The 24,865-nt window shown below is 39.3% G+C and overlaps 3 protein-coding genes across 4 annotated transcripts; 2 read left to right on the top strand and 1 right to left on the bottom strand.

Moving 5' to 3' along the window:
• Positions 1–1,441: 1,441 nt before the first annotated feature.
• LOC307260240 (transcriptional coactivator YAP1-like) lies at positions 1,442–10,720 on the top strand. 2 transcript variants are annotated; one of them, XM_080040425.1, is made up of 9 exons: positions 1,442–1,695; positions 2,023–2,255; positions 3,267–3,466; positions 4,059–4,213; positions 5,724–5,825; positions 6,066–6,169; positions 6,340–6,458; positions 7,240–7,340; positions 7,786–10,720. In XM_080040425.1, exons 2-9 carry the CDS (start codon positions 2,052–2,054, stop codon positions 7,953–7,955), a joined length of 1,155 nt encoding a protein of 384 aa, XP_079896551.1. In that variant the 5' UTR covers positions 1,442–1,695; positions 2,023–2,051; the 3' UTR covers positions 7,956–10,720. The 2 variants fall into 2 exon arrangements, with proteins under 2 accessions (XP_079896551.1, XP_079896552.1); XM_080040426.1 differs by lacking the exon at positions 5,724–5,825.
• A 1,524-nt stretch (positions 10,721–12,244) lies between these two features.
• Positions 12,245–21,700, top strand: birc2 (baculoviral IAP repeat containing 2). Its single transcript, XM_080041289.1, has 13 exons — positions 12,245–12,368; positions 13,849–15,578; positions 15,692–15,972; positions 16,592–16,888; positions 17,137–17,425; positions 17,799–17,898; positions 18,073–18,151; positions 18,253–18,301; positions 18,395–18,637; positions 18,787–18,885; positions 19,187–19,342; positions 19,654–19,695; positions 19,998–21,700. The coding sequence occupies exons 2-13, from the start codon at positions 15,485–15,487 to the stop codon at positions 20,189–20,191; spliced, it is 1,923 nt and encodes a 640-aa protein (XP_079897415.1). The 5' UTR covers positions 12,245–12,368; positions 13,849–15,484; the 3' UTR covers positions 20,192–21,700.
• Positions 21,701–21,839: 139 nt separating this feature from the next.
• Positions 21,840–24,368, bottom strand: rpl23a (ribosomal protein L23a; the record flags this gene model as incomplete). Its single annotated transcript, XM_080041290.1, has 5 exons — positions 21,840–21,904; positions 22,102–22,171; positions 22,533–22,709; positions 22,977–23,157; positions 24,299–24,368. The coding sequence occupies 5 exons, from the start codon at positions 24,366–24,368 to the stop codon at positions 21,890–21,892; spliced, it is 513 nt and encodes a 170-aa protein (XP_079897416.1). The 3' UTR covers positions 21,840–21,889.
• Positions 24,369–24,865: the final 497 nt, after the last annotated feature.

Raw genomic sequence — 24,865 nt, 5'->3', positions numbered from 1 at the left:
GAGAATTAAATACCTATTATTTTACTGCCCGACTCCTACTTTGCTTTTATCTGGTCTTTAAGTTACAGTCCCTACCCCTAGACACAGACAGGGACATAACAATTCTTTAATTAAAGCATTCATTTACCACAAATGTTTTAAATGTTGAGTGAACACACAAAATGTTGTCGGCAAAGCCTATATATGCATGTAAATCACAACAGTTGGTAGGTGACAACTAAAATCGAAATACAAATTGTAAATTAAAAATTTAAAAAAGTCCACACTGTCTGACAGCAGATAATATTATATTGTGTTAAATGTTAGTTTAACTAAGTTGTGTGATACCCTGTGACTGCCCTAGAGGTCTAGTTCAACTTTAAATCTAAGTCGCATTTTAAAAGAGTCTTTATCGGGGTTTGGAGCTGTTTCACCATAACTGCTTCACATCTGTCTGTGTGCTGATGCCCTTTTTATATTTTTCCGCTCCTACCCCTCAGAAAGTTTGAGACCACCACTGACTTAAACTTGACTTTTTCATTTCCCCCTTAATGATGACAAATCCCACCAATTGTCTAGCTTAATAAATGACTCGGGTATTTATAATTCCATTTTGAGTTCATCACTTTATCCACTTAGAAAAATTTAATAATTTGTAAAATATAGATATATTGTTTTAATCATCTAATTTAATTTCCATTCATTATTTCTCATAACCACTTTTAAGACCCACTAGAGCCGACATTAAATCTGATTGATGATGAGTCAAATGATTGAATGACTTTTTGAATGCACAGAAGATAATAACAGCAGTCCGGGCAGACGTTTTCCTTGAATTCAATCTGTTGTCCAGCTGAGCTCCAGCTTGCTGCGCGCGTGTTTTCCACTAGAGGGCAGGGCACTGCGTCTGTGCCTGCATGGACAAACAGGCTACGGCTGGGTCGGCCTCATCAGAGGCGGATGTTTTCTCAGTGTAACTTCCCAATCCCCCCTCCCCTACCCCCCCAGAAAAAATCCCAGACCAGGCCCAGAGTCAGAAAAATGACTCGAGCGGAGCATCTCATCTAATTTTTCTCCTCATGTGTCATATTTGGTCTTCTGTTGTCACCTCTGGTCTACATTTGGACATGCTCCTCTTTCCTTAAGCAAAAAAAAAAAAAAAAAAACAGTCTGGAAACTGCACATAGGGGAATCAAAGCATGGCCAATTATTATTAGTTGTCAATAAAAGCGAATCACTTATTTCAACTACGTTTCAGGGCTGAAAGTCACTTTGTTTGTCGTTGTCGGAGCTTTGGGTGAAACACGAGTGAATAAGTCAAGTCTCATGTTTATGTTTTAAGTCCGTCCTCAGAGTGAAAAATTTCCCCTCCGCAACTGCGGCAGCTTTAAACCCTGCAACCCCGCCCCTCAGCACTATCACATGAATCTGGACGCAACTCTGGATGTGAAAAAAAAAAAAGTTTGGAGGTCTGGCTGAAAACACTTTTTCTCCAACTGGATCCATATGCATGCGTTGTTTTGTTTTGGGTTCTTTGACACTAAAGGAAGCGTTTTAGTTGAAAGTTTGCATCGGAGTCAGTCTGAGTGTTTTCCCGGCTGTGATTTCTCCAGTTTATTTTTTCCCCTGCAGGAATACAGAGAGAGAGAGGGGAGAGACACGGCGAGAGAGAGAGAGAGGGAGAGAGAGGGGGGGAAACGGTCTGGCTGCTTGAAGGTATGTGGGAGGCATATAACGTGTTGTACACTGCTGGGATTAATTTGTCAGCAATCCTTTCTTTAAAACGCAATCCTTCGACTTGTTTACCCGACGATCGGTTTTATTTATACAGCTTATTGACTTCCGAGATGTTAACGCTTGGAACAGACACAAGGACACAAAAGTTCAAACGGGGTGTGGGGGGTTGGTGGAGTTTCTTTTTGGAGGGGGGTGGCAAAAAGTGTAAACAAATGCGATCATAACTGCAGCAGTCAGACGCATCCCGTCTTAACTGGCCTGGCGTTTATTCCCTGTTTGTTTATGTGATTGAACTTTTTTCGACAGATTTGTTGCGACACCAAACTTTTGGCGACATGGACGCGCACTGCGGCGCGCCTCCGGCCGGGCAGCAAATCGTGCACGTCCGCGGGGACTCGCAGACGGAGCTGGAGGCCCTGTTCAGCGCGGTGATGAACCCCAGCAAGGCCGTCAGACAGCCGTCCTCTGTGCCCATGAGGATGAGGAAACTCCCAGACTCCTTCTTCAGGCAGCCGGACTCCCGTGGCCACTCCAGACAAGTACTAGCCTATATGCCGAGCTGCTTTTCACTTGATGTGTCCAGACATTCAGTTTAAACTAGGCCACATCACATATACGCACAGAATAATAGAAATCCTCTGTAAAGTGTCATTTTATAGTTTTTATATTTTATATATTATACTTTTTTTTCAGCTACATGTGAGCAGGACGATAGGCTAGTCCTGAAACAATCAGTAGGCCTAGGCCTACATAAATACTAGTTAGTCCACAGAAACACTCGTATACATTTTTATTTGGGCAGAAACCAACGCTTATTTTCGTTATTGATGAATCTGCAGATTTATTTTCTTGATTCAAAGATTATTTCGTTGTTCTATAGACTTGTATATTTCAGAAAATAGGGGGAAGAGTGTCCATTACTATATTCAAACCCCAATGTCAGGTCTTCAGATGTCTCGTTTTAATTAATTGTATATAAAATAATTTAATTATATTCAATTTACCATCATGTGTTGCAATCAAAAGCATGGAATCCACACATTTGAGAAGCTGGGACCAGCAAATGTTGTCTATCAGTTTGACATTTTACTGACTAAACAACCAATTTTGGAAATAATCAAGAGATTTTCTGCAAATCATCAATAGTAATAGTACTACAGCCCTTATGTCTGTCCTCAGTCAACGTTATAAATTCCACAAAGGTTGTATTTGTTGCAGGGATGCTTTACTGGGTTATTAGAGTGTGGGACTTTCTACTGACACTGAGTTTCTCAATAAACAAAAATCTGAGACATTATAGGCTATATATGTATACATATATTAGATGAGACTATAATGTCTCAGATTTTATTATTATATATTATATATATATATATATATATATATATATATATTTTAAAGTAAAGTCCCTTGACTTGAGCAGAACCAGTGTCACTAATCGTACTCTAGGCTCACTGTGGTATCCATCCAAACTTCTTCCTCCTGACGGTTTATGTTTCTGAATGCTGTTTCTTTTTTGCAGTTGCTAACCCTGCTTGTGTTCTCGTCAGGCCAGTTCGGACGGAGGCGTGTGCGGCTCCCTCACTCCTCATCACGTCCGCGCCCATTCCTCCCCTGCCTCCCTCCCAGTCAACTCCCTCTCCACCCAGGCGGCAGATGTAGCAGCGACGCCGATAATACCTGACGACGTGCCACTCCCCCACGGTTGGGAAATGGCCAAAACTTCTACCGGCCAACGTTACTTCCTCAAGTAAGGATCGAGCTACTGTCGATCAATGTGTTCGATCTGCTTACATTGAAGGGTTTACTGTGGTGGGAAAGACCTGGAGAGGCAACCCCCCACACCGTTCTAACATCTACACTTCTACATTCACCCTGTTTAAGGCTACAACTGATGATTAACTTCATTGCCTGTCATTTTAGTCTATGATGTCTGGAAATAGTTCAACAAGCCGCAAATCATCACATTTTTGCTTGATAGATGACCTCCCCCAATCTTTTAATTTAAATACACCAGGGGTAGTTTATTTCGATTAACAGGTTTGTTTTGTCACAGGGAGTAGTAGATGACACGCCGTTCTTGAATATTCGTCTGAATTTTTAAGAAATAATTTAGTTTAAAACTAAAGAGAGATGTACCAGTGCTGATATAACTAGGACTCAAACTGATCCGTTGCATGCAAACGGAAAACGATCAGACGTGTGTGTGTGTGTGTGTGCGCATATCTTGTAGTACAGGTAAAGCAGGTCGGAGGCAAGAAAACGTGCCCCGCGCTTCTCATCAATCAGGTTGCAGTGGTTTCACAGATACAGATATGTTAAGACTTGTTGTGTGTTTGCAGTCACCTGGATAAGACAACCACTTGGCACGACCCCCGACTTTCGCAGCTTCAGTCAGCTGTAGCGCAGCATCCTATCACTGGCACTCCGATCCACTCCCACTCCCTCAGCAACCCAGCACCTACTACGCAAGCACAAAACATCAATCCAGATCCAGGTATCACTCAGCCTCCCCTCTCTCACCCTTCTGTTTCTTTATAAATCAAACACCTGCTATTACATTGTTCAGCTCCATCGGCTGCGGGCCAGGTCTTTCTGCTGGGTGTGATTTCTTCAGGATTCCCCCCCTTGGGTCTTTTGCATCCGTGGCTTTGGTGGCAGTTATCTCATTCATAGGCTTAAACTGAACTTCAAAGACATCACCATGGTGACAGTCTGTGACGGAAACGGCTATAGAAAGAGACAGGAACCTCCAGTTTTTACATATAAGTGACAGCTTCCCCAAAAATTCAACTTATTTTTGATTTACAGTAATAGTTTTTTCCTCACCTCCTGTCCAAACTGGACATTAATTGATCTCTTACTAATGCATTTCCAATGTAAGTGAATGGTTGCAAAATCCAGCTCTTCATACAGGCACCAGATGTTGTGACCCTATCCTTAATCCCTGGGCTTCAAAGTGCATCTCTACTTGCCTAAATTAAGAGACATCTCTTTGCCTGCTCTCAATCCTATAACGAGGGGGAGACTGACATTTAATTTGTGGCCCTCATGGCATTGCAAAGTAAAAACAATAAACACCATTACGGCAGATATGATCCAATATTTGTACGTTAACAATTGAAAGCATTACTCCTTGGATGTGAAAGAGTGATTTAAGTTATCGTCAAACTCTGCAGTTCCCATCAGCTCTCTTTCGGCCGCAGCAGGCAGCAGGTTCAAGCAAAAAACACATAATTGTACATGACACAACAGACACAGTTAGCGACTAGCTTGTGAACATAGTAGAGCATTTAGTAGCAGAAAAGCCAGACATTTCTTCCAGAAGTTTGTAGAGACCAAAAATTTATCTGAAGGGAGAGTGAATATTGGACTTGAATTTGCCTTGTGGCCACTATTAAGCTGCAAATAAATGATGGTGTTTATCCATATCTCCTTAGTGTGTAAATAATAGGCAGCTTTTTTCCATGAAGTTTGTGCTGACAAACTTTATAAGGTATGTCAGTGTGTTAACAGCTTGTTTCAGCTGCCCCCAAGTGGCCACAATATTAATGACTGCAGGTTTGTGAACAGTTTTTAAACTCAGGGAAGAGTCAAAATAAGAACCCTCCAGAATTTGTTCTGCAGATTAGCCAGAATAATGGCGATGGTGTTTTTGCTGTTTTGTTATATTGTATTGTTATATTGGCTGTACAGAGCCTTTTGAGAATACAACTTTTACAGTTGACCGTTTGCATATCTGTGTAATATCCTGTAGTGTTTTACAAACTTTCACCCACTGCATTCGGGCAAAAATGCACATAGGTTAGCACATTTCTATTCTGCAGAATGTGCAACACCGAAGCTATTTACCCATTAACTTTCACTTCTATTATTAACACCTCTACCAACTAGAAGCTGCACACAAATTAAAGGACATGGGCCATATTCTATCCTTTTTATTCTCCAGTCTCCATGCAATCCAGCCACCATTTGCCTTCTCACTGTGTACTTTCACTGCTGTTCAGGTCCACTGCCTGAAGGCTGGGAGCGCGCTGAGTCTGCAGATGGAGAGGTGTTCTACATCGATCACATAAATAAGACCACCGCATGGGTCGACCCGCGTCTAGGTAGCGCACTATCAAATCTGTGTCTCCTGAATTGACAATTCTTGTTTGTCAACAAGCAACATTTTTTTTGTTACAATGTCCACCATCACAAGTTGCTGATAAGAACGAAAATAAGAAAGATCGCAATGTTTTGACACATTTTTCTTTTCCTCACATATGTAATTTGTAATGTTTGAACGTGCATTGAAATATTGACTTCATTGTGAAAAAGTTCCTCTTCTATACATTTTTATGTTCCAGCCCAGAAGATCAACCCCAGCGTCCTTGGCTTGGCTCTGCAGCAAAGGCAGGAAAAGGAAAGGCTCAGATGCAAACAAGGCCTCCCTCCGCAAATCACACCACAGGTCGGAGGATAAATAAATCTGTCCATTGATTAACTTTTATAGAAGGTTTTTCTTGTTGAATGTAACGCTGTAAATTCAGTTTGTGTTTGTGTGAACACATTCTGAGTTTACGTGCCGTGATACAAGTAGGTTTGTGTGTTTGTTTGTTTGTTTATTTGTTTCTGCTGTAGGAGGCAGGAGGAAGGAACCAGTTGCCCGTTGGGATGGACCATGACAGGAACGCACAGACACTTGTCCCATCTCTGGATGTGAGGATCAGAGCCTCGAACCACGAACCCACACTTAATGGGTGAGTTCATGTTATTGATATTTAAGGTGCACTATGTAACTTTGGGTGTGTCTGAGAAGTTAACATTTTATTCTCATAACTGAATAACCAAACTTTTCTCACAGGAAAATTGGAAATCTGCAACAATGTTTAAAGTTAAATAGCTACATGAAAAGTTAATGTTTCAATGTTGTCTACAGAAGCAGTGCCCACAGTTTTGTTTACAACCATTACAAACTATTTTTTTTAAAACTTTATGACTACAAAAATATTCATTACTAAGAATTTCATTAGAGAAAATATGTTTTGTAAACAAACTGCTGGCTCTGCAATTGTAAACAAATCCCCCTCACCTGAAACTGCATAGTGCACCTTTAATGCAACATGCTGTTACTGGTCATAAAGGGAAAAAAAGGGAAAAGTATTCATAATTAGCTTCTTCTTGACTATTAAGTATTACTAGTTAAAATTATCTAATGATCGCCCCACTTTTAGATTAATAACAAAATATATTTACTTTTCACACTTAGTATAAATAGGTGTAACATGCCCCGGTCTTTCCAGCAAAAAAAATAATTAAAAATAAGAATTCTCCGAACAATCTGATGTTGATTCCTGCAGTTTTTCATGAAAATTATTACAAAATATTTCAAGAAAGAATTGTTGTAGATGTAACTGTCAGTTACCATGAAGACGTTTCACTGGTCATTCCAGGTTTTCGCAACAGTTGCTGATGGTGTGTGTGTGTGTGTGTGTGTGTGTGTGTGTGTGTGTGTGTGTGTGTGTGTGTTCTCTTTTGCAGTGCTCACTCTCGCAACGAGAGCACTGACAGTGGTTTGAGCGTCAGCAGCCTGCCCCGCACGTCGGACCACATGTTGAGCTCTGTGGATCACATGGACACTGGTAAATGCACACAGGCACACCAGAGCATAGAAAAGAAAGATTGCCATGGGGATCCCACTATTTTTGTTATTTAGTTTTTAATTTCCTCCCCCCAAACTAGATGTGTATTTGTACTTAAACCATAGTTGATGAACACTGTCTGCAAATGTGGAATAAGGTGATTTGAATTTACATTTCAACCATTGGGAAGGATTTTTATTTAGAATTTAGGAGATAAGAGTTAGTGTGACACACATTTAAGCAAGCATAATGCATTGATATTGGCCTTTGCTGTAATACATTTGAATTTATAACTAAGGCCAATGACATGATTTAGAGAAAAAAACAGGTGAAGCCAATTTAAAGAGAAAATCCCTGATTTTGTGAAAGCACCCAACAGCCAGTCTAAATTCCCCCAAATGTATTTATAATCAAAACACAATTAATTTGTATCTTCTTTCTTCAGGTGACGCTGGCGATGTCTTACAGGACTCGATGCCTGTGCTCCCGATGTCTGAGGGTGAGGAGCTGATGCCCTGCATCCCCGAGGGTCTCAGTTCAGACCTTCTGATGGACATGGAGACAGTTCTGTCCGGATCACACATGGACAGAGACAGCCTGCTCACCTGGTTATAGACACGCCCAGTATGGTTGACATCAGATCTTCATAACATGACTGAGAATTCTGGAAAATCAAAAGTGGTACAGAACAACGTTACTGAGCGAATATGCTACTGTCGTGTGACGGACACCTAACACTACTCGCACCCTGAAGAATGAAAGAAAACAAAAAAACAATCCCTGACTCTCACAGAGGGTGGTAAACTGCAGGTATTCTTCTCATTTTGGGCCTGTTTTAACATATATGCATGACGGGGCGTCCACCGTTTTACGACACTCCTTTCTTTTTAGTCATCCCCCTCAGATGATGCTCCCCACGTCTCTTGTAAAATGTGTCAAAGCTAATTTAAGAGCACAGATTAATTTTTATTATCCCCAGAAGGGTCATACTCTCTGCGACAGATGTAACAACACAGTGTTTGCATGAAGCAGTCGCATAAATGCAAACAATCATGTTGAAATAACATAAAAGATGCTGTAAAGATATTTAGCAGTGAATATCTGATTTTAGATTGTGGGAGCAACATTCTAAGGCCACTACCTCTACCTTCAAGCAGCCTGTAATTTGTTATTTTAGTGCACGTGCTCACATAGAGTGCCAGGAAACAAATAATTTGTCTGGATTAACAATACATTACATCTCGCTACATCTAAAAAAAATATTAAAAAAAAGACTGGTAAAAACTCCCAAAGACACTGCTGCATAGAAACATAAGGGAGGAGAGAGGACGCACGTTTGTGGTGAGACTGTAGAATATTGAAAACACTAACAAGAGTCCAATTAACACTGTCTACTAAGACTAAGGTCCGTCAAAACGCTCACATGCCAAAAAACTATATTAAAACCTGTCTGTGAGGACAGCTGTGGGTTTCACAGTGCACACCTAACAAAAAAAACCTGCAAGATAATCTCCAATTTAGAAGGAATGTTTCTTAACTTTGGGCACCCAATCTACATAAAAAGTGTTATTTAGGGCCATAGCCTAGAGACAGAAGCTTCTCTTTTTCGCTTCTGGTAACAGTGTTAAGTTTTTATTTTTCAAATTAGCCTCCCTCCGCTCTAGAACTGCTAAAGAAACCCTATAACAGCCATTATACCTTTTCTCATTTTGTTGTTGCCGTGTTGGATTGCATTTTATTGTAAAGGGCTTCAGTCATTTTGTCCACTCCAGAATAGAATATAAGCTTCACATAGGTAGTATTTATTGGAGATTTGTTTTATTGGATTGAATTATATATTGTACAATTGTAATATTATAAAGTTCTTGTGTAAGAACTGGTGCCATCAGGGCCTAGACTGGTTTCTCTCCTTAGAGTGCTGCAGAGGCTCTCAGCAGCTCCTACACTGCCCCTGAAACCTAAATGAAAATATTCAACTGATCATCCAGCAACTTTGAGATTAAACTGTTTAATTCCTCCTTCTTACTTTTCTCACTATTGGCTTGATACTTTACTAATAATTCCCCTTTCTCACATAGGCGTAATTTTATTCAGTAAAAGCGGCGTTTCACAGACAGCAAGATGTGGACAAGCGTCGATCAAACACTACTTTTCTCCTGTACACCACCATGCTTTATTAATTTCTGCAACATTGCCTTGATCAGGATGGAGTTTGAGGCCCCTCTCCAGTTTACTTATACTGTATACAAGTCATTAATCAGTCCTTTGACTGGTAAATCACCATAGATACCATGTATAAAAGACTGTATTATCGTCATCTTTTTCTTTTAAAATACAATTCAAAAAATAGCATTACTCTTAGTTGATGCAACAACTACAAGAGGAATATAGCAGTACTACAGTATTACTATCATCTTTTCATAATATTCTCCAGCGAATGTACAATCTTTTATTTTACAATCGATTTTTATCCAACATCATCCAAGAAAACATACATTTATGTTTATGAATATATAATTACACAAGTTTTAAGGTCCAGCTATTAGATTTCTCATTGTTTGGATTAGATATATACTGTGGAACAGAAAGGGGGAGGCAGGGTACGCATTGAAATTTCTAAAGCAGAGCCGCATGGTTTGCAAATTACTTAGCAGTGCTGTAAAATGTATTTGATTTGTTGTCATTGTCAGTGCCGCTAAGATATAATTTTGCTACCACACCCTAAGGTTCCGCTATCCGTGGGTCTAGTTTTTCATTCTTCAAAGAGCTGTCTTTGGGAACGAGAAAACATTTAAAAAATTGACTTCTTCTCATTCTGAGAGGACTCTGCTTTGCCTCTTCAGACACACTCATTTCGGATGCTGTGTTCTTGGTACATTTTGATCTAACTGCAAGTGCTGTAACACAGAAGGAAAACGTTGCCTTGTTTAGTTAAACTATATAATAAGCATATAATCTGTTTTTTAACTGCTGGGTTGTTTCTTCAGTGTGTTTTTTATATTTTATCTGAATTTGAAGCTGTCAATTATTGGTGAGATTATTTCCCACTAACCCGCTTCCGTGTAAAGACTTCATTCACAACATCCCTGAATAAAGGGCCACGTCTTATCTTTTCTAAATTAAAGTACCATGGTTCCTGGAGCGACCCATTATTCATGCACGAATTGCAACACACTACCTTGCCTATTATTTATCTTAGCATGCATGACACTTGGTATGTATGTATGTTACATATTATGATGTTTATTCTCCTATTTACAGAGAGTTTGGAGGCAATCAGACTTGTTTTGTACCTTTTTATGCATGTGCTTTATATAAATATATTTCCTCTTACTCTCACTGTAATCATTTTAAAGGAGTTTCTGTTTAATAAACTTTTAAATACAACTGGCAAGTAATCGTTTTTAGTGTTTGGATTGTCTATGGCATGGTAGTAAAATAACACCATGATGTCTTTATTGATGACTGGTTTCAATTTTTGTTCGTATTTCTATGTACACTATGTTAAAGTAGCTCCGAGGAGTTTTCAGTTCGTGTTCATTCTTGCACCCCGTTTGGACAAAAGCCGTAGTGTTTTTACTATGCCAGCTGTTCCTGGATGAGCGTTCCCATGACAAAGGCATTGAGAAACTATATAAAAATAGTGTTCTTTGGACTGATGGTCTTGTTTGCTGTTACATGTAATGACATTCATGATCATCGGAGGAAAAATGAACCTCAGAAATATTAAAAAGTTCCTGGTAGCAGTTTTATTTTAACCTCACAGCATCACTAGTATGAAGGAAAAAAAACTGAAGTATGCCAAATTCTTTAATAATTATAAAATGTATTGTAAGGATTTAGCACAGTTATAAAGATAAAAATAATCACATTTCATAGACAGGAAAGCTTTAAGACATGTTCCCTTGGTCTCCTGATCTAAAGTCTTCATAATAAAATATACTCAATCCTTTTTAACCACTAAATTATGGTAAAATTATTTGGATTACAGAGGGAAACCTTTCTATTGAAGAAATACAACTACTTTACATGAAAGACTGGAGAAAATCAATCTATAATTGGTTTATGTGGTGTGAGACACTGTATATGTAGATAGGGGGAGTGGTTAGTGTATTCAGGGGAAATACCGCATACTACTACGTGACTCACTTGCCTACTGTGTCCACACCTATATGTCTATTGTCTACTACACCATATGACTTGTCTTCAACAAGACCTCTCTGTAAGTATCTTCTCTTATGAGAATATTCCTTGTACCATTATTTTAACTGTAATGATCTTGGCAAACCTAAATTGTAGGTTTTTGTCTGTTGATAGAATATTGTTGCTGTTAGAATAGTTAAAATAATTTTAAATGTAGTTTATATGAATATGATCAGTTCTTGCTTTGTTTGTAATATAGCATTTTATTTTCAATATAGGCCTACAGAATAAAATAAGACAGTAAGTATAAATTCTAATTTGTAATTAAATTATGATCTATTCACATGCAGCTAGATAATCACACGGGCCAAATAGTTTTTAAATAATAAAATTGCAGTTGTTTTGCAGGTTGCTGGAAGTGTTTAATGGAGTTTTTATTTTTATTAATAGAGAAGTTTGTTAGCCTTTAAAAAAAAGAGTAGGCTAAGGTTGATCTAGAGTCCAAAATGAGCAGTTTCAGTGTTGTCACACACTGCATCAAATCAAATGTTATTAATGTGAGATAGTGTCATTAGTGTAGGCCCAACTTCAGTATTATAATATCAAAATTGTCTAGTAGGATTAGGTGACCAAAACAAGGAAAATATTCGATTCATAGCGCCTATATGCAGATGTTTGGTTATCTAAACTTGGGGGCTGTTTTCACCCCTGGGATGCTGATAGGCTAGTTGGGCTATGAGACACCGGAGAGAGGTACTAATTTTACACATTGGGGGCGCACCTGGGTGACTGTGGACATTTTTCTAGTTTCATTTCAGAAGGGACCGGAAGCGGAGAGAGACAGCGGCGTCGGTGACGTCAGGGACTTTCCGCACTTGCAAAACGGTGAGTGACAAAACATCACCATTGGAAACGTTTTTTTCCACTGGGTTGCTTCGTGTTATTGTATCGCTTTCTTAAACTGTTATTTTAATTTCCCTTCTGCTGCACAGTGTTTACCGAGCAGGATAACGTTCTACGGTTATAGCCTATAGCAAACATTAGCGTTCGCTAGCTAACTAGCTCGACTGATCCTGTCAGACCTGTTTCTGCACTGCAGGGCGTTAAATGTCATCACATATTTGTTTTAATTGGGGCTTAGCTGCCGAACAAACAACCTAAAATCATTACAACTCCTTCCTCGGGTTTTAAAGACATAGCTAACGTCGACTTCTGAACAATTGAACCGAAACATAACCAAGCTAGAACTAAAAGAGGAAGTGGGTCAGTGGAAAGTACCTGCCATGTCAGAGTAAAATACCATGAATTTCCAACTGTTGTTGATTTTGTTTCCAATTTAAGTATTCATTTGGATGTTTAATTCCCCATTTACCATCTCTAGTTTCGAATGGTTTAACTTGAACTAAATAATCGATTGGTGTTACGGGAAATTGACTGTCAATTTTGTTTAAATAGACACTTGATCAATTTTCCACTTTAAAGTCATTTGACTAGTCATAAGCATAAGAAGTAGCCTACTAACTAAGCCTGTGGAAACAGTGGTATAGTTCCATCTCTTGCTCTTGAAAAGGGTAAGTCGCGCAGATTCCTTAAAAGTCTTATTTAATCTGAAATCCAATTATCTCAATATTAGATCCTAAATAATTAAGATTTTTACAGGTCTTCAAAATAGTTTGGATAATAAAGTTAAGGACACTTTAACAAAGCTGTGTTAAATTCAGTATTGTTTTAAATTAGTTTTTGGAGAACATTTCTATCGATCTTGCTGTTACAAAACTAAAAATCCGCCATAGAGCGACATAATTGGTGTTGACTTGAAAGTGAATACAATTATTTAATTAGCAAGTAATTACATTTTCTTTCATATTCCTGACAAATCTTTGCGAGTATAGATGTGAAATATTTTCTTAAATTCAAAATGATCTTAAAAGGGTATTAAATGTGACTTTTTAAACCTGCCAGAATTCCTGATTATGATGTTTAGTTAAAAAAATAACCTTGATGATGTCATTGTGTCTATTTGTTAGTTGGACAAAACAAGCAACCTTGTCACTTTTTAATAAGTAAATAGTCAATTAAATCATCCTTTCCAACATTTCACTTTAATTTTTATATATATTTACTTTTTTATTTAATATGTTGAAGTTGAGTTATGTTTAATTGTATTTGAAAGGCAGCAAAACAAATGTATCTATAAGTTTGATAGTTTGTGTTTTTTTTCTTCAGGAAATTACTGAAATTCTATTCTTTTTTACCATTACAGGAAAGTGGCCATATAGACTCTTTTCATTAATGTATTAACCTTAAAAATCGTATGCATGAACACAATTCAACATTTTGTTTTTATCTGTCTTTCTTTCTACAGGTCCTGCTATCATTAAACCAAAGAGACACGTATGTTACCCTTATAAGAAGAGGATAAAATATTTCTTATTGGGTTTCTACCGTTCAACTATGGAGGCTTAGACACCTACAAGGGGGGTGTCCGTGATGGGGGGAGGGGTTTGAGAGCATATATCCCTTGGTCTGGGTGTGTGTGTGTGTGTGTGTGTGGGTGTGTATCTGACTATCTGTGCTTGTGACATGTTAAATTTATAATGCGCTTACACATAATCACATACGTCATGCTCAAGTTACAATGTTTACAAAATGTGTTTAACTTCTCTCTGCTAAATATGTCGGGTAATAAGTTGTATACGGATCCTGGGTGATCTGATCCACAGTGTAATATTATTTGAGTGATTATTGATTTGAGGATGCATTTTAAATAAGCTTCTTTAAAATCCATTAGTTTTTACTACGGCATTTTGTTGGACTTAAATCCAAGACATGATCTGAAGTAGATGGAAAAGGGTGTAAAGTAAAGGCTGTATGCAGGGAATAATATTTTTGAGAAAGAGAAAGGACAAACTTCATCACTTCTTTGTGATGATGGTGGTGTCTGGATTGGTTGTTTTGTTTCTTTTGCACCACGTTTCGCACTTCACTTTCTTTTTCACTCTTTCTGTCTAGTGCAGGGGTGTCCAAACTTTTTTCACTGAGGGCCACATACAGAAAAATCTACGAAGGGCCGGGCCACTTTGCAAAAATAACACATTTATCAGGACATGTAGATGCTCTGATGTTTAGTTTCATAGTGTCTTCGTAAATTGTAATCCTTCTTCACGGCAACACTTTCCTTGCACATTAAACAGATACATTCCCCCTCTTGTTAAATACCATTGATACACCCAGTGTTTTCTGCTTTTGCTTCCAATGTCCAGCTGGGTGAAAATGGTGGCCAGCCGAGATCCCGACCCTCCTAGAGGGGTCCGGGGGTATGCCCCCCCGGGAGATTTTTTTAAGTTTTTAAAGTGAAATGCATGAATCTGGTGCACTTTGAGAGAGAAATTAAGAGGCTAAATCTGAAGAATTTTGTATGAAAAAAAATTTAGACACTGTGTCAGATGAATTAGAAGCTATTGGAGAAGGACACATGGATTTTCCATAATAATATTAATTTAAAATAAAATATTATGCAGGGTCCTCTGGGATGGGCTTGGTGCTCTTTTTCTTTTATGGGACATATTTCTCTGTAATATAATGAGTGCATTTCAATTATTTAAAAATTAAAAGGGCCATATTACATTATATTTTTTAAATGTGCCACGGGCCAATCAATCAGTTTTGACACCCCTGCACTAGTGGGTTAACTAAGAAATGCAAGAAAAAAAAAATATATTTTTTTTTTTCAAAGGGCCATATTACATTATATTTTTTAAATCGGCCGCGGGCCAATAAAAAGCAGGCCGCGGGCCGCAGTTGGCCCGCGGGCCGTAGTTTGGACACCCCTGGTCTAGTGATCTTAATCCCCCACGCCACCTCCTCTGCCCCCCGATCTCTTCTGCTAGTTTCTGTCTCATTGTGTGTGAGTGCGTCTGTGTGACCTCGGGCTTTCTCAAACCTCTCTCCCTTTGAAGGACATCTCTTTTGCCTTCATATCTCTTTACCAAAATACGAAAATGGAAACTCTTGTTCAACTGAAAAATAATCAGTTTTTGATGGGGCTGTGTCGAAACGGGCCCCCTCCTGACCTGCAATATGATAACTCCTCAGGTACAAGTCTCTCCTGTACTATCCCCTCATAAGAAATATATTGTAGGTGTATTTTTTTGTATCCACATCTGATCTGTTCTAATCTCAAGTAAATGTGTTGCTCTCACCCACAGAGCTCTATCGCATCTCCACCTTCGCTCGTTTCCCAGCTTCGGGAGTCACGGAGCGAAGCCTGGCAAGGGCGGGTTGGTTCTACACCGGCGTGGGCGACCGCGTGCAATGCTTCAGGTGTAACGTGACGGCAGAGGGCTGGCAAACTGGAGACTGTCCCACAGAGAAACACCGACAGCTGTCTCCTTCCTGCTCCTTCATCCAGAGCCTCCCGTCTACAGCCAACCTGCTCTCGTCCTCTCACTCGGCCTTCTCCCCACTCCGCATTGCCCCGGCCATACCAGTAAGATCAAAGTGGGAAAAAAGGACAAAGTTTCACCTGTGCATTGGAAAATCATCTATAGTACCGTGTTGCAAAATTATTTGAAAGTTATAGTTGTCCTTCATATTAGCAATCCTAAAGGTAACATATTTAGCTAATTTTCTGGTTCAAAATTGTAATTTGGGTTTCAACTAGAAACTTTTTTTAATGGTGAAATCCTGTCCAAAAATCACTTAATATTTCACAGTGCCATTGCTGGATCTCCTCTTTTCAGCCTCTGTCTGAAACGCTCCACTCTTAAAGTCCCACCTTCCAAAAAGCCTAGTCTCCTTTGATTGTCCTTAAATATAAATGCCGGTTTGAATCTAACTGCGAGTAAGATTCAGATGTATCTGAGGGTGTGCTCAGCATGGGTGGAGGTAGTGCTTAGTTAGGTTGGTAATCATATATCATATATCTTATGATGTCATAAGGGGAGAGAAATCTGATTAGGCTTTTTGAACACACGTTTCCAGAAAGGTGGAAAAAAGAGAGAGGGTTGTTTTTGCTCATACTTTGGGAGTCTCTAGACACATATTAATGTTAAAATCTGCATTTTGCACAATAGGTGACCTTTAAAGTACCATTATTTTCCTTCTAGCTTTCTGGTCCCGGCCCAGCTAACCCAACAGTGAGCCAAGGTGAAGAGCCAGCAGGCTACCTAAACACAGGATTCTCTGCTCCACCGCCCTCCAGTCCACTGAGCTCTCGTGGGGTGGAGGACATGTCCCACCAAAGACCCTCGTGCAACAACCCCAGCATGCGCAAAGAGCAGGACCGCCTGGACTCTTTCCACCCGTGGACACTCTCCATCATAACCCCTGCCGAGCTCGCCAAGGCCGGCTTTTACTACCTGGGCCAGGCCGACAGAGTGGCCTGCTTCAGCTGTGGAGGACAGGTGTGTATCATCACAGGGAGCAAACAGCTGAATGGTGTTGACATATGTCATTACCCAGGGTGTGGTGTAACTATCCTTGGGTTATAAGTCATTGCAAGCTCTGGAAAGACCAAGCTAGCCAACTTGATGCCCTCCTCTCAGTCACATACAAAAAGGCTAAAGCACTTCCACCTTACCAGCAACCGGTAGGCACAGGGTCAGGGTTTTCAAAAAGTGGACAGGACATAAGTTTTTGTTTGTATTTGTAGCTTAGTAACTGGGAGCCAGGAGACAGAGCCGTGTCCGAGCACCAGAGGCATTATCCAAACTGTCGATTTGTGCGGGGAGACAGAGCTGACAACGTGTCGCTGGCTGCAGCTGCTGCAGCTGCATCTGGAGGAGGAACTTCTCAACCGCCGACAGGATCTGCCGCTCTCAATAATGTGTCCAACCCTGCAATGCAGCAGAGCGATGAGAGGCTGCTCACTTTTGTCAACTGGCCGTCACGTATCCCTGTCCGGCCCGACCAGCTGGCTAAAGCTGGCTTCTACTACGTAGGTAAGGACAATATCAAAGAGACACAGATATTCACTGACGGTATCCTGATGATAAAGAGAACCATTTAACAGCTTTAAGAATGGTGAAAACTGGATCGACATTCAGCAAGTGGCTAAAAATCGACTTTATATTTAGATAATTTGTTGGTGTTGTCGTTACTGTTGGTGGTGCTCTCCAAATGGCCACAAAAAAAATCGGGCACAAATGGTTCCTATGTCCATATGTTCCAGCGTAGTGCATTCATATCAATTCAGATCAGTTTCCTGCTAAATAGTTCCAGCAAAAGAGGAAATGAGAGATGAATTTTTAGAATACCTATGTTTTTTTTCCCCAAGCTGCTTGTCACAATAAAATCTCTTTGTTGGCCCTGAAGGTCGTAACGACGATGTTAAGTGCTTCTGCTGTGATGGAGGCCTGCGATGCTGGGAGTCTGGAGATGATCCTTGGGTGGAGCACGCTAAATGGTTTCCTCGGTAAATGCAGCAGTTAACATTTTATTTTTGATGGTTTAATTTGGCGTCAAACTGTAATTTCCAAAGCATTGTGTACTCTATTTATAAACTAAAGAGACAAATATTCTGATTGTCTCTTTACATGTGTAGAGAAAGGCTTATATGAATGTATGTGTCTCTTCTTGTTCATTCCAGTTGTGAATATTTGCTTCAGGAGAAAGGACAAGAGTTTGTTCACCAGATCCAGGCTCGCTTCCCTCGGCTGTTTGAGCAGGTGAGTAAAGAGAGGCATGAAAACAAACTAATAAACATTCGAAACAGAGGAAGGGATTATTCCAAAGATGACTTATTTCTCTTTTTTGTTTCACCTAAAAGCTTTTAACAAATGGAGACAGCACCTCCAGAGAGTTTGTGGATCCACCTGGTGAGTTTGATGCAATGGAAAACCGAGTTGGAGATGTATTTTTTTACAAATATGATGAAAGGTTTGACGTGGCCCCCCTTAATTTCCTCTCAGTGGTTCATCTCGGTCCAGGAGAGGAGCGGTCCGAGGACGCAGTCATGATGAACACACCTGTTATTAAGTCTGCTTTAGAGATGGGTTTTGATCGTAGTCTAGTCAAGCAAACGGTCCAGAGCAAGATCCTGACCAGTGGAGAGAACTACAGAACTGTCCAGGAGCTGGTCTCAGACCTGCTGAGCGCCGAGGACCAGAAAAGGGAAGAGGAGCGAGAGATGATGGCAGAGGCCATGGCATCAGGTACAGCCAACAGTGAAAATTGAGAATGAATCATTATGTCTCTGCGATGTGTTGGCCGTGAAAACAAACAACCGTGGATTCCACTTTAAGTTGTACTATCTGTAGCTTCTATCAATCTGTAAACAATACAATCCTTTGTTATTTTTCAGATGGTTTCACCTTTGTGAAGAGACACCAGGCAGCGTTGATCCAGCGTCTGAAGAGTGTTGAGCCAGTGTTGGAGCATTTAAGAGAGCAAAATGTGTTATGTATGTTTCTCTTTTACTCTGAGATTTGAATAACTGTTGCCACTTCTTTTTTTAGGTGTTTTGTAACTCCACTAGTAGAAAGGGCATTTAATTAGCTGCTGTGGGGTGCAGGATTTAGTTTTTCAACAGCTTTGATTTAACTCTATCTGGAAAATGTATAAATTAAGTGAAACAATATATTCTCGTCATTTTGTCATCACAGTAAAATAAGCTACTGTGGATTTCTGGCATTTGTTGACTTAAATAAAGCAAAGTTTAGAAATCTGTGGATCGTTAGTAATTCTTGCCTCTCAACCTACAGCGCCGGAGGAGTATAGTGGCCTTAAAGCTCAGACGTCTGCCCAGCAACAAACTGCCCGGCTCATAGAGCTCGTCCTCACCAAGGGAAATGCTGCCGCCGAGGTCTTCCGCAACTGGATCCAGAAGAACGATGTCCACCTACTCAGAGATCTCATGGGTATGTTTCCGAACACCGTAGATGTTGTGCCAAATAAAGAACATGCAGTATGTGCTCAACATGTGGAAAATTAAAGTTTAAAAAACCATTTATATATTTGGCAACTAAGGTTTCAATGTGTGAGCAGACAGCGCTGGGGAAAAAAGGAAACCACAAATACTGATCAAATTGTAGCTAAGTGGTTTAAAACGATAAGCCAAAAAAAAAAAAATGCTTTTATTTAAAGTGTAAAGTATTGTTTTCCTTGAGCTGTGCGAGACTACCATTGAGTGATCCCTGAGCTAACCTGATCTCGTCTTTCATATTTTCAGCCCAATCAAACGAAGCTGCATCACCAAGCCAAGATCTTTCAGGTACAAGGAGCACTTTGTAATTTCTATTTTACAACGTCAGTGATCTCTTTACTAAAGGAATATTTCACCCATACGGAACCGGCGGTCTATCATTATAAAATCGCTACTATAAAATACTGAATTAGGTTTTTCTTCCCTCAGTCTTCCCTTGGCCCAGCTGTCAAGTGTGATGTCATATTTTAACTACATAGGATCTCAGAGTTCAATAAACCTTCATATTCCCACCGGTGAAGTAGGGCTCTAATATCGGCCCCAAATGTGAAATTCAAGAAAAATTCACTTCCACCTTTTTATTTTTGCAGACCTTCCTATGGAGGAGCAGCTGCGGCGTCTGCAGGAAGAGCGTACCTGTAAAGTGTGTATGGACAAAGAGGTCAACATCGTCTTCATCCCATGTGGACACCTGGTGGTGTGCAAAGAATGTGCTCCGTCACTGCGAAAGTGCCCCATCTGCAGAGGCCTGGTCAAAGGCACGGTTCGAACCTTCCTCTCGTAACTAGGAGGCCATGAGCCGCGTTCCCTCAGACTCTTAATGATGTGATTGAATGATTGTAAGCAATACGGTTATTTCTTTAACCTGGTCATGTTAGTCCTATCAGACATTGCCAAGTTCCTACATCATTTATCTTACCGGATATAATGCGGAAATAACCTTACCCTTAATATATGTGAAAATAACACTTCCAGTTTAATATGATTACCAGTTGGCTTTTATTGTTAGTGCTTGGTGATAGGTTTGAATTCAGTACCATGCTTGTAAAAGGTACTTTTATGCCATCAATGAACACCACATAATGGAAATGGTATCTAGAAGCTCAATCAATATTCATTCCATTGAACTGTTACACTATTTAACTCATTAACAGACTTCAATAAATGAATGTTTCTCAAATAAACTGATTTATAATTGAATGCAGTTTCCTTGCAGTGTTGGATGAAGGTTAAACTTTTATTTTTTAAATGCGAGGGTCTATAAGATGGTTGATGCTTTTGTGTGAGATGGACAGGCAGTTACATAAGCCGCTACAGTGATAAATGTGCCAAGAAATGTCTATTTATTTTATACTGTAATCATCAGTATGGGAAAACTTCAGAGTGGTCATGGACCATTTTAACAATTAAAAAAACATGCTCAACATTGTCTCAGATATAAGCGTTGCATAAACTGCTGGGTTTCTGTCTTTTTTGGTCACTTCCTGCCAAACAGGGAGAAGCCAAAGTTTAATTATAATCAAAACTAAATAAATGTAAGGCAATACTGTAATTCTGGCAAAAGTCACAATGACAATTAGACTGAACATCCGACTCCTTAAATGCAACTACAGCCTTATAACATTTTACATAAAACCTTTTATAGCCAGGATAAATCAACATGTCTTTCTGCTGACATGCTTTTTCTGTAATTTAATGTTCCATATTCTAGATTTATGAAACTGATATTACAGGCCTCGTTTTATTTTTTCTAAATATTAGGATATTACATAAGGCAAATCAAAATCAAAAATGTTAAAAACAAATTTTCCCACCAAAACCACTGGTTGGCTGACCATGGTATTACTGTGCTGGATTGGCCAGCCAAGTCACCTGACCAGAAACCCAGAGATTCTACATGGTATTGTCAAGAGGAAGATGACTCACTAGACCCAATCATACAGACGAGCTGAAGGCCGCAATCAAAGCACCCTAGGCTTCCATAACAACTCAAAACCACAGGCTGATCTCTATGCTGCATTAATTCATGCAAAATAAGATCACCGACCAAGTATTGAGTGGATGAATCAACACTTTTCACACTGGTCACACTTGGAATATTCTAATGCCTGAAATATTTCACTTCATGTGTAATGAATCTTGAATATTTTGTATGAATATATATTTCACTTTTTGAATATTACAGAAATGCGGGCTTTACCATGAAATTGATATGAAATGCACCTGTAAGACCTGATCATTTTTACAGCAACGACTTGCACCTAGTGGAGAAATTCATGGTTTTAAACTTTCTGCCCAAACACTCTTGAACTTTATCAAACTCTGGATTTACAGAATCTATTGGCCTGAGAATTGTCAATAGTGAATTAGGCATTGGAGGATAAAGCATGTAAAACCTTATTTTCACTTTGTATTATGAAGACACCAAACAATTTTGATTTGTACAAACATTTATTCATCCACAAGTGTCTTCAGCCACAGTTTAGATGATGCCAATCTGTGAAGAAGGAAAGGACATGAATTACACAATGTTCTTCAACAGTGAATACATCTACCTCCACTATCTGGCATCAGTGGTTCCTTTGAATGCATCACAAATATTCAGACATAAAAAGTTTACATCACGTGCACAGGATTGTCAGCTTCTGAAAGCTAGCTTTCAAAAAACCTTTACCCTGTTGAATTAAGACTCACCTTGTTTGCAACATCCAACGCGTCATAGTCTGGTGCAAGCCGAACGTACGCCTTCTTCTCACCGTCAGGCCTAGACACAGATCACAACAAAGGACTCGATTGAAAGAATGAAAGGAAGCAAATAAAATCTATGCAGCCAAGTTTATATTTACAATGCGATTATGTGATACTCAAGTGCTGCATGATGACCTGTTATACTTTCAAATTATTGTTCCAATTTACTATACATCATATAAATTGTTAACAGTAAATTTACTTCTACAACAAACTCCTCAATCCTACAAACCTTGACCCAAGTACAATGAGCCAACATACCACAGACCTAAATTGATATATTAACAGTAAATGAAAACGAGTGCGAATAAACAGATTTCACTCCAATTTCCATCAGGACACAATCAAAGGAGCGCTAAGCGGTTTAAGATTTCTACCTGATGAGTGTGTTGACTTTGGCGACATCAATGTCGTACAGCTTCTTGACAGCGTGTTTGATCTGGTGCTTGTTAGCCTTGACATCAACAATGAACACAAGTGTGTTGTTGTCCTCAATCTTCTTCATTGCGGACTCTGTTGTCAAGGGGAACTTGATGATGGCATAATGATCCAACCTACAGAATAAAAATATTTATTAATATACAAGACCAAAAAAACAGCAACATGCCCCCACTTTTCTGGTTCACAACAAAATACACCTGTCTGCATCTTTTTAAGTTCTTGCGCATAAACAAGTTTTTGTTCAAACATGTATATTTTATTTGGGTGCATCAGTAGTTTATAAAAGGTGGAATCATGTTTTTTCATACTTTGATCGCTTATACCATCATGTGCACCAGATTTGAGCCCGATTCATCAGCAGCATAATCAGTACTACTCACTTGTTCCTGCGAGGAGCACTCTTGCGAGGGTACTTGGGCTGTCTGCGGAGACGAAGGGTTTTAGGGCGACGGAAGGTGGGAGAAGTCCTCATCTTCTTCTTCCTCTGGCTGTGTACACCCTTGAGCACAGCCTTCTTGGCCTTCAGGGCCTTCGACTTGGCCTCAGTCTTGGCAGGGACCGCTTGAAACAGAAGAATAAAATGGTAAGACTATTGGTCAGCTGATGAGATACTCCAGTTTATAACTGATAAACAATAAAATACCTCAAATCTAGTCAACAGCACCATTACGTCCCTATATTATACAATTTTAATTGTTGGCTAATAGGTATTTTAAATTAGACATTGATAATTTCATTGTATACATCTGGACAAACTAGGATATTCCTTCCAGGAAATATGACAAGCTGAGACAACTATTAAATTTTTCATTATACATAGAAAGATTTGTGTGGCATAATTGCATAACTAGGCTTATTTTTGGACAAATGATGGTGCTCAAAGAGAAAACGGTCACAGTCACACATGCCTTTGCTGCATATAGTTCACTACATGTTTTAATGTGTTGGTATTCGGTGCATCAGTAGTTAATAAAGCTGGAATCATTATTGTTCATACTTTGATCGCTTAAAACATCATTTGCACCAGATTGTCCCTGCCACGAAGCGCCATCATCGTCGATGCTCACTTGTTCCAATGAGAAGCACTCTTGCGAGTATAGTGTTTATTTGTAAAGATTATACTCAATAATAAATGACACCTGACTGGAACAAAGCCACTAAACTCCTCCGTGATTGAGTAACAGGATTTGTGCTATCTTCAATCAAGAACTGCCTAAACTTCAGCAAACACATTAAAATTCCTAGTATATCAGCAATATCCCAAACCGCTTACACTCACGTGTAGCTAATGAAACGTATTACACAGTGCTAATGTTTAGCAGATGCTAAACTGTCATGCAAAACACCTTATCCACAAACGGATGTTACTGGTGAGAATACTTAAGTATATTGTAGTAAACAGCCAATACTTTTCAACGAAAGACTATAAACGAAGAAATCGGCACAGTACCAAAAATGTATACCATTTTAGTAAGCATCGGCAACGCTAACATGCTAACATTAGCTTTGCCTCACGTTCCGGCATCCATGCCGGAGACAGTGTTCATTATCTACTAATTTAAACCGTTGACAACATTATTCCGGGGTTATTTGAACCACGGCTGGTTTATCTTTACATTTCGTACACACATATTGAACCTTAAATACGTAAATGGTCCAAATTGTACGAAATATTCATAGAAAAATTATTAGGTTGACAAACCTTCCTTCTTCACCTTCGGTGCCATGTTGAGAAAGGAAGACAGAACGGGGTTTTCTGAACTATAATGCATGGGCGAGATCTCGCAGTAGATATATCGCGATAGTTAAGAAGGCTAAACCTCGTTTGATACAATCTGGATACAATAGGCCTGTAATGAAATATTTATAGATACATAATACAACATTTTAATATTTTCATGTCAACCGAAATTACAACAATTATTGTTGTTGAATATGGTAAAGCATATATTTATTAGGTAAGGTAATGTATAGCAAATCTGAAGCTATTTTGCAAAGAAGAATGGGCAAGTCTCCAGATGTGCAAAGCTGAGACATACCCCAAAAGACTTGCAGTTTTAATTGAAGCAATAAGTGGTTGTACAAAGTATTGACTCAGGGGGGCTGAATACTTTTGCACGCTACACTTTTCAGGTTTTTATTTACTAAAAAAATTTAAACCCATCTTTAATTTTCATTCCACTATACAATTATGCGCCCCTTTGTGTTGGTATATCACATGAAATCCCAATAAAATAAATGTACTTGTGTGGTTATAACATGACAAAAT

The sequence above is a fragment of the Ammodytes marinus genome (assembly GCF_949987685.1).
Source record: "Ammodytes marinus genome assembly, chromosome: 14".
Lineage (NCBI taxonomy): Eukaryota > Metazoa > Chordata > Actinopteri > Uranoscopiformes > Ammodytidae > Ammodytes > Ammodytes marinus.
The sequence above is the reverse complement of the archived record's forward strand: the minus strand, read 5'-3'. Positions and strand labels throughout refer to the sequence as shown.

Bases quoted from the DNA above. Each gene is read 5' to 3' on its own strand.
- LOC307260240 (XM_080040425.1), top strand. From the start codon at position 2,052: ATGGACGCGCACTGCGGCGCGCCTCCGGCCGGGCAGCAAATCGTGCAC. The intron at 5,826-6,065 runs GTAGCGCACTAT...TTTATGTTCCAG, and splicing joins ATGGGTCGACCCGCGTCTAG to CCCAGAAGATCAACCCCAGC. The intron at 6,170-6,339 runs GTCGGAGGATAA...TTTCTGCTGTAG, and splicing joins CTCCGCAAATCACACCACAG to GAGGCAGGAGGAAGGAACCA.
- birc2 (XM_080041289.1), top strand. From the start codon at position 15,485: ATGGAAACTCTTGTTCAACTGAAAAATAATCAGTTTTTGATGGGGCTG. The intron at 15,579-15,691 runs GTACAAGTCTCT...TCTCACCCACAG, and splicing joins GCAATATGATAACTCCTCAG to AGCTCTATCGCATCTCCACC. The intron at 18,886-19,186 runs GTATGTTTCTCT...CTCAACCTACAG, and splicing joins AAGAGAGCAAAATGTGTTAT to CGCCGGAGGAGTATAGTGGC.